This window comes from Salvia hispanica, chromosome 5 (genome assembly GCF_023119035.1).
Source record: "Salvia hispanica cultivar TCC Black 2014 chromosome 5, UniMelb_Shisp_WGS_1.0, whole genome shotgun sequence".
NCBI lineage: Eukaryota > Viridiplantae > Streptophyta > Magnoliopsida > Lamiales > Lamiaceae > Salvia > Salvia hispanica.
The window spans coordinates 14,245,859-14,256,443 of NC_062969.1; the positions used below are offsets into that span (position 1 = coordinate 14,245,859).

The 10,585-nt window shown below is 34.8% G+C and overlaps 1 protein-coding gene across 1 annotated transcript; it reads right to left on the reverse strand.

The window, feature by feature from the left end:
• Positions 1 to 633: 633 nt before the first annotated feature.
• LOC125189482 lies at positions 634 to 5,814 on the reverse strand. The gene is made up of 8 exons (XM_048086756.1): positions 5,517 to 5,814; positions 3,364 to 3,642; positions 3,048 to 3,209; positions 2,055 to 2,690; positions 1,775 to 1,973; positions 1,537 to 1,655; positions 1,291 to 1,440; positions 634 to 1,160 (listed from the first exon to the last, which is right to left on the reverse strand). The coding sequence occupies exons 1-8, from the start codon at positions 5,812 to 5,814 to the stop codon at positions 634 to 636; spliced, it is 2,370 nt and encodes a 789-aa protein (XP_047942713.1).
• Between the last annotated feature and the right edge of the window lie 4,771 nt (positions 5,815 to 10,585).

Below are 10,585 nucleotides of genomic sequence, written 5' to 3' on the forward strand. Positions count from 1 at the left end.
CTATGCTTAATAGTTAACGGATATATTCACTGAATACATCCAAATAATATTCAATATCCAATAAAATCTAAGAATAAAATCAAATAGTAAAAAACAATAATAGTAACGAATCTTTAAAATAGTTTTACTCTATTTATTATACTCACACAATAAAACAAATGAATCACAATAATCCTTGCTATCAAAACAAAAAAAAAAAAACGATGCAATATAATCACACTAAGAATAAAATCAAATGCAAAAATCAACAATTGAACTATACATGCAAAATCAAAATAGATAACAACCATAAATATATATCAGTTTAGCAAAAACTTAATTATAATTATAAAGAAAAAAACTATATATTGGACATTACGAAATACTTCTTTGTAAACAACATTGTCAGTTACATCAGAAGGCTCCTCTTCACTACCAAGTACTAATATTTTTAGCCCACTGCGACTTGTAACTCTTGAGACAACAACATAAAACTGCCCATGAGCAAAAACAGGATTTTTCAAAAACAAACCAACATGAGATAAAGACTGCCCTTGACTCTTATTAATCGTCATTGCATAAGATACAATCACTGGAAATTGTCGACGTTGAAACTTAAAAGGCAACCTCAAATCAGAAGAACTTAGAGACAGCCTAGGTAACAACACCTAAATTCCATGTACAACGCCCACCAAGCACCTTTGCTTCCAAAACATGACTTCCAAGTCTAGTAATAATCAACCTAGTACCATTACACAATCCAGAATCATAGTCAATATTTCTCAACAACATGACAGGAGTACCAATCTTAAGATGTAACTCATGATTGGGTAAACCAGAACAACGTACACCATTCAATAACTCAGGCGTGTGAACCTCCTCAAAAAGACCAGGACGGGAATCAGATCCAACAACACTATCAGCACTTAAATAAGTATGCTCTTGCGAACAATTATGAGACATCATATACTGATTAACCATTTCAACTACTTCCAACGTTGGAGCTAATATAGCCCAATTTTCTAAGTAACTCGAATCTTCAACATTCTGCCCAAATGTTGGATACGTTGAAGAAACAATACACTGCAAAGGATCAGTAGTACATTCAAGCAACAAATCTCTTCGAATAACTACTTTACCATATCCATCTGTGCAATCTCCAGCAACACCATCACCAATATCTAACAACCAATTAGAAAATTCACTTAATTCCAATCTGTCAATACCACTATCAACATTCAACAATCTCATATTTTTTTGTCAACCTCAAAACTTTACAATAATCCCAAATATAAGAAGAATTAATAGTACCATTAACCACATCTTGTCTACTACCTTTAGGAATAACAGGTAAAATCTGCCGAAAATCACTACCAAAAACAACTGTTATACCACCAAACGGTAAATATGAATTCCTTTGATTTGTACAACGCCTTAAATCACGAAGACTTCTATCTAAAGCTTCAAAACAATGTTTATGCATCATAGGAGCTTCATCCCAAATAATTAATCTTGTCCTAACAATAAGTTCAGCAAGTGAACTTCCTTGTTTAATACAGCAAAATGAATCCTCAGTTACATTTATTGGAATCTTAAACCAAGAATGAGTTGTCCTCCCACCTGGTAACAATAAAGATGCAATTCCACTTGAGGCAACGTTCAACACAATTTCACCTCTACACCGAATAGCAGCAGACAAAGATGACCACATGAAAGTCTTCCCAGTACCACCAGATCCATATACAAAAAATACTTCTCCACATGATGTTGTTCATCATTAAATTTTGAGACATACACAGCATGATCTCTAGCTAAATTTTCTCGGTCATAAGATAACTCCTCCATTACCAACTTGTTTTGACAAGCCTCAAAATATTCTTCTAATGGAAATGACATAGATTGAAATTCACGTAAACTTCTTCCCACCTTCAACAACGCCTTTTCAATCTCTATTAATGCATAATTTCTTATATCCACTTCAGTAAGTAACAAATCTGAAAAATTAATATAATATTACATGAAGTACAATTAGAAAAGCAATACTCAAAAGTTCAATATATTACATTTTGAATTACCTGGATGTCTTAATACTCTTCGCTGTGTAAAAAGAATATCATCCGACAACAAACTCCAGCAACTATTCCAAACAACTTCAGAACGACAAATAGAGTCAGAAGATAATAGTGTTACAAACAAACGCCTTAGTGCAAAAGCAGACGCCCAATAACTTGCCTCAATAATCCCATTAATATATTCTTTATCATCCTCCAACAATCCTAATGCATAACATGCATCCCTATACGTACCATACAAACTACCATTGACATTCCTTAAATCTTCATAGCAAGTAGCTCCAGGAATAATATTCAAAAGTAATCTCAGATAATATAACTCACCAGAACCCACTGGTATAAACCTCAACCTCCCAATCACAAAACCCTGTTTTCGCGGTGTCCACTCTCTATTGGCAGCCCTCCAAACAAATTTATTAGGAAAATCTGAGTAAAGCAATTCTCTAGCATAAGGATATTTCTTATTCGCCTCAAACCAACCTAAAAACATACTTTCATTAACACTTCTTCGAGCCATAACGTCATCCAAACCAGTTGACTCATCATATACAACAAATTGCTCATCTGGCAAATGAAAACTTAATCTTTCCACTGCAGGATCTCTGTACTGTATTTCAAATCCATACAATCTCCATGCAACTTCACAAGGCGAAACATATCAACAATCATAATACATACTGATTTCATCTAGTTCTTTAACTGAATCACCATCTTTTGCACTATTATAAAATGAAGCAGTCACACGATCATTACCTTTATTTACATACTTAAACAAATACTTGATAAACCGAGATTGATTGCACCATTCAACATTCACATGAGCTCCATATTTCACCAATACATAACGGTTATGAGGAACAATATAACGATTATCTAAGGGTGTCCCACTCTTCAAAATAGTTCGGCCATTATTCATCCTTCTATAAATTGGATAATCCTCATCATCAACCGTTGTAACCTCTACATATTTTTTTGGAAAATACTTACTACATTTACCTTCAGACATGCAAGGGGAATCACGTCTAGCCACACCACATGGACCATGAACCATAAATTCACACACAAGTTTAAAGTAATCTGGATCAAGCTCAGAATCTGGAATTTCAGCAGAAATAATTTGATCAACATCTGCAGGTACAGGATGTTTTTTGTTCTTAGCTAAGAACAAAAGTATACGAGCATGAGGTAGACCACGTTTTTTAAATTCCACTGTATAAATAACTGCAAATACAAATAAATATAATTATTGACAATATATTTAAAAATTAGAAACAAATAAAAATAAAATATAAGAAAATACATTAAATCTAACCTGCAACAACATCACCAAACACTTTGTTACGACAAAAATCTTTGATCATACTGTTTATTTTCATCTTAAATATTCTAGTAACCACATCAGGACGGTCTTCATATTTAAGCCCCATGTTCTCAACAAATCTTAAAATTTCAGGCCATTTAGGATTGCAAGTAAAATTTGGATATCCATCCCATTTGCAAATAGCCATTGCATCATGGTAACTTTGAATTATATAACGGGCACCACCTGTATGACTTGAAGGCAAAATAACACGCATACCACGCTTAGAGCCTGAAAACGCAGGTTTTCTCTCGGTCAACATATGTAATTGCAAGATTGTATTCAACTGATCAGGATGAGATTTCCGACCTAGCTGAGTCGTCGGCACGATAACCGGAACCTGTTATCAAACAAATATTCCTCAACCCACTTCTACTGATTAGTATAATGGAGGTAAGGGTCGAATCCCACAAGGATGGACACGTTCGGATAACTGTGGTGACATTCCTGGGTGTTTTTGGTTAGCTACCACGCTTGGGTTGAGATTTTACCTAGGCAAGAAATGAAGGTGGTACTCTACTGACTAGTAGGCGTGAAAATAACAGGCATGTGGTTGTGTTCGTGAAATTAGGGGACAAGGTGTCTCAGAGGTATATGAAAAGTAGACAGAATTACTAAAAGAGGAAATTTAGACAACAAGGTATATCTGGTGGCTGGGTGGCTCTTCTGACAGGTCTGGAAGGTACAACTGAAAAGTAGGGGACAAAAGAAAAAGTAACTTAAAAGTAAAGTGGTCCAAACTAAAGTTGATTTTGACGTTTTCTTCTTCACCAAGCATTAACATAAATCATATGAACACAAACACCATGACTAAACTCAGATTCATGACTTCGAACTCAAGATCCATTGATTAAAATGCTTAACTCAAGATGAACAGCTGAAACTACAGACTACCTCTACTGACTAACATGCAAGTGGTGATCACAGTGCAGAACAGGAAACTGATGCACGAAAACTCAAACTGAGACGTAACTACAATTTTCGATCAACAACTACAGATCTATCCTACCCGAAGGAAAATACATGCACACACTTAAAAGTTAAAGGCGATAACTAAATCTAACTTTCCTAGGCAGAATGAAGCAAACTCAAACCAAAGAGACATCCGGCAGACTCTTGGACGTCAAGTGACCATAGCTGTGGCGAGGAATGAGAGATTGGACAATGCTGAAGGATTGATCTTCTAGAGATAATTCTACTAAGTGTGTATGAGAACCGAACTTAAACGTTTGGATCTTCACCAAGTACTTCAAAAGGCAACAAAGATAAATGTTTGCAACAAATCAAACGAAGTAAACAGGTAAAATTAAACTAGAAAGCAAATAACGATTGTTTTGCCACTCCGGGCGGTGATACTGCTATACTACTACGGCAAACTGGCTGGAACGGTAGATCGATGACTTCTCCGGCAGACACTTGGACGTCAAGTGACCATAGCTGTGGCGAGGAATGAGAGATTGGACAATGCTGAAGGATTGATCTTCTAGAGAGAATTCTACTAAGTGTGTATGAGAACCGAACTTGCGAACTCCAAAGAACGAACTCCCTTTCTCTCTCCAAGTGGCTTCTTTTATAGGGAGGCTTGCCCTTGCTTTTAGGGTAGACTTCCTTCACGATTTGACTTTTCTGCCCTTGTTAATGATCATCCTAGCTATCCTTCTTCTCCATCTCGAGCCTTTTCTCTGGCATGCATCCTGGTCAGTATTGCACCCTTCTAGCGCTCTTTTCACTTGCGTCACCTGAATCGTCTCCTACTGACTTGGATCCCTTAATCCTGCACACTTGAGCAACTGTTTTGCAGATAATACATGCATTTCACGACATACTGACCAGTAACCAAGGCTTAGAATACGACTTATCAGAGCCATCTGTTTCGCCACTTAATAAAGCATCTGACAAACCTTTATACAAATCACATCGCAAAGTCTTTTGATGAGAACGATTATACTTCAATCTACCAGCTTCAAACATAGTGTAAGCATCCACAATAAATTGTTGGAACAATCGTCGGGATGACAAAATTATAAACACATAATTCAGTCTATCATGCAAATAATATGCAAAATATTCCTTAGCACTTATTTTTTTGTGACAATAACCCAAACCTGTAACCGATCCTGAGAAACAAATATCATCCATATAACCATCTTCACCATATACATACAACAATGGATACTGTAAAGGAAGATACATTGGATGCATTTCATGAATCCTTTTCAACTTTCCTGTGCGATGTTCAACTATGATATCCCTATCACATATATTTTCATCAACATCACCAACAATCAATGCAGCTACTTCAGATACAACCGGCAAATTATATGTCCTACCATCTTTTCCCCTCTTTCCAATCAACCTCAACTTCACAGACTCATCACTATCAAGTAACCTTTCCCTCACCATCCGAAACAATTTCACTAACACATTATGTTCATCAAGCATTTGTTGAATATAACTCATCATGCAAAGAATTCAAATCTTTGTCAGCCCCGATAAAAGTAATATTAACTACATCAGATTAAGTAATTTGTTAAAATATAACATAAAATAAACAAAATATAAATAACCATACCTCATAGCCAGCTTTCTATTAAGTACTTCATTTTCCGTATCATAAATGTATAATTGAGCAAATTTAGGAGGAATACCAGCCAAAGGCATCATACTACCAATAAGATGTTAGTTTTAACCATGCAAACGGAAAATAGGAGGACCATGTCCATCATTAATGCTATTATCAATTTTTCCACCCATTGAAGTAAATCCAAACATGCTATTGTAAGAATGAATGTTCTGCTGAAAATGTTTAGATTTTCTATCTTTTCCAAATAGCAACTCCTTGAGAATAATAGGTGGATCCTCAAAACTGGGCAATTGTATTTTTCCATTCACGCAACACATTGAAAACTTTGGATTTTTAGATTTAATAGACTTTTTCAACCTTTCATCGTACCAAAATATAGCCCCACAATGTGAACAAACATAAGTTGGATCACCAATGTCGAGATACCCTGCATCAAACAAAATAAATTATAATATAACAAAAAAAATGATAACAACATAAGCAAAGAAAATATAACTTAGAACAAATAAAATGTAATAAAACAAATACATACACACAAATAAATATAAATATAAATATATAGACACCTATAAATAAATTTGCAAAATATAAAAAAACACCTTCATCCGCAAAAAGATCTTCTTTCACCATATCACGACTCTTATTAACTACGATCGAAGTAGGAGGTCCACTACTTCTTACATCACAACAAAGACCATCTTTTGAAATCCCACTCGTAGATGCTATATTGTGTTTATTTAAACTTACAGGTTCATCAACTAAAAAAAAAAAAATACAAAAATTAACTTTAAATAAATACAATATACCACTTATAGCAACAGTATTGTTATAGGATCTAACCAATAAACCTTGATTCACCTCATTCGACAAAGATATAGAAAGACCTATAATTAATAACAAATAAAATAAGTAATTACAAAGAACAAATTTAAAATTTCAAACATAATTCTTGAATTAATTTAACTTATATAAAATACCATCTATAGATGGCATTGTAAAGTTAAGATCACCATCAAACAATTTAAACCTTTTATTAGGCCTTCCTTCACAAACATCTGAAACTCTATATACTAACGAAGGCACACCTACCAAAAGAAATGCTATGTTAAACAACAATAATTAAACAGAAAAAAAAAATCAAAAACAATAATGTGAACATCACCTTCAAATTCCAAAATATTATCACTATAACTTTTAAAATACGATCGTTGATTAATTTCAACCAAACCACAAACGTCCACACCTATTAAACAAAAAAAATAACGCAAACAACAAAATGAATAAATACCATGAAAATTATAATTTGACTTAACAAATAATAAATTCAAAAATACCATTTATAACAGCAACATTCTTAGAAGCCATTGTGACGTTCAAACCATCATCGAATAATTTAAATTTTCGAATGGGAGTACCTTCCCAAATATTCAAACATTTAGCCACCAATGAAGATTTGCCTACAAGTATAACATCAAAAATATACATATGAAATTAGTAACAATATAAAGCATACATATATATCAACATTTCCAAAAAAATAATTTCAACACATTTAAACAAAATATCTCAGTGAATAAAAATAAAATTCAAATTAATATACTGAATATACCAAAATAAACACATACGAAAAAATTAAGCATTCAAAAATAAGTTCACCATGATAATCAAAGAAACAAACAATATTAACAATTAACATATGCAATATAAAAATTGAATATCAAATTTCGCCAGATCCCTAAATTTTTAAATACACCCAAAATTATAAAAGTACAATGCAATACAAAAATCTCAAAATTCTAGATAAGTCAACATCATAACAAAAATAAACAAACCGACAAAAAAATAAATTTCAATAACTATGAACATTTCACAAAATGCAAAACAAAAACAACATACTGCTAAAAATTGATGAATTGATTCATAAATAAATCATACACTAAGAAGAAAATTGCCTCTTCCATTTCATATGCCAAATGCGATTAATTGGATGCCTAAATAACTATTTAATTGTAAAATTCAATTACAATTAGAAATACCCATATGCCATATGTAATTTACATATGCATACCTGAAACCTTGCTTGTTTCGCATAATATATTAGCTCCTAACTTAATAGATTTTTCGATTTTCTTCATTTCCAGCTATGCTTTTTAGAGTGATAAAATAGAATATACAGAATATGTAGAACAACCAGCTTGAAAATGAATTTATAATACTGTATAATGAACTTAGAATATTTAAATTAAAATATTCATTGGGAACTACAAACATTTCATTTAACATTCCAACACGGCATTATACAACATACACTGAGCTTCAACAATAAGTGGCATTTCACTGTAAATAATGTTATTAGTAATTAATTCAAATTTCAAATATAAATAAAGGTATTGCTAATTATTTCAAAAATTTAGCCAACATAGTAAATAAATAATAATCCAAACCTTGTGATTTCAATATAATGATACTAACAAATTAAGCTTCGGAAAATATTACAGCACTACTAACTAACATTAACATAAATAACTATCAATACAATACACACAACTATACGTCATAATAAACATAAAATTAACACATCTTCATCAACAGCATTCTTTAAACCTTAAAAAAAAAAATTAGAAATTACAAAATTAACAAATAATATGATAAACAGTGAAAAATAAATAAATAAAAACTGAGATAACCTAATTAACATATTCCAATGCAGAAACCTTAAAACCTACGTATCAACAACATTGAAACATAGAAATCATCACATCATATAAAAATAAACAAATAAAAACCTGTCACGACCACATTCTCCCTAGTGGTAGTGACTGCATCTATACGTGACTAAATAACACTTTAAAAATAATGAAACAGGATAAACATGATTGATAAGTTGAATATAGGACATTAGTCTCATAGGCGAATGTGAATCAAGGCCAAAATAAAATCAGAGTGCGGTCTAGGTTCATAAATTCCTAGTACAAGTCCTAATGCAGCGGAAAAGTCCAAGACAAAGTAGTATATATGGAGACATACTACCTTGGGCTACCTATCTACTTATTTAAGGATCGTTCCCAACACCTTCGCCTGCTCGTCCACGTTCAACCTGCACATTTGAAAATAACATGCAGGGCTGAGTATTTGATATACTCAGTGGGCACATTGCCAAAAATAGTTCTATTTTTAATTGTCAAGCCATAGTTGAGTGATCACGGGGTTTTTATTAAAAAGGCCCGAGTCACTAAATCCTTTTCTTTCATAAAGATTTTGATTGCGCAATCTCGTAACATAGATATACCATATCTGAAACTGATGTGAACCGGGAATGTGGCCACATTCCACGACGGTCACTGGACCGGCCAACTCCTTTGTTAGCTCACGGTCCCCTTATGTGTACACTAGTCCGAGTAGGGTTTGCGGCCCTACTGGGACCCGAATTCGATTTAACTTAAATTGGCATAGCCAAGCAGATAGGTAATCATAAAACAAAACATGGCATGATAACATACTTGAGCAAAGATTCAATTTTCATACTGAAATCACGTTTTGAAAGAATGCCCACCTCAAAGCAAAATCTCTATCCGTAAGTTCTTTAACTTGGCCTTAGACGGCGTGTGAAGACGCCCCTTTAGGAAATAAAATAATACTTAATTAGATTTTGAGATATCCATTAAACTTAAACATGAATGCATCCTAAGTGCGTGATCATTTTATTCCTTTTCCTTAATTCATAAAAAAAGTCCCTGAGTACTAAAATAGACTCGAGGTCTTTTCATCATTTCGCACCATAAATTACTCGAGCGCTAATACTAAAGTCCGGGAATTAAATTTATCATCGTGGAAATAATTTAGCGGACCATTACTTAACCTCAATTATTTGATTGAGCAACATAGGTGGGCTCATGATTTAATTAGGCTAAAGCCAACTCCCATTTTATTTTAATTATTAGCCCCAACTTCTTAGTTTATTAAAGAATTAGTCCATTCTTTAGAATAAAACCTTAGCCCATGCATTTAATTAATAGAGGCCCAAGAAGAGGCCCAATTTACTCCCTTTTCTCAAAAGCCATCGGCCTCTCTCTCTTTTTTTCTCAAATTCCCAAATCAAAAACCCTAACTTGGAAGAGAAATCGACGGCTCCTCTCCCTCGCCGTTCGCCGTTCGCCGCGCCGGTCGTCGGGTCGCCGCTGTCTCGCCGTCAGCGCCGTCAGTCGCCAGCTATGGGCCGGCGACGAGCCCTTGCCGCTGCCGTCGCGCGAGGATTTGGGGAAAACAGCGCCTCTGTCCGACGCTGCCATCCGCCATCCGGTGTCGCCGCCGGTCGTGAGCTCAGCGAGGCAGCACTGCCATCGCGGTCAGACACTCCGTGAGGCGGGTCGTCGTTCGTGCTCCTTCATCGCTCTCAGTTGGAGTCGCGGAGGGGTCCTCGGCATCTCCGTCGCGCCATCCAGTTCCGCCGTCGTTTCGTACTTCGCCAGCGAAGTCGCCGACAGGAAAAAGGCATCGCCTTTCTCTCTTTCTCCGGCGTTCCCTGGCGACTCACGCCCGTCAAAGCTCCAGCCCTCCCCTGGCTCCCTCCGACGAATTCTCTATCGTCGT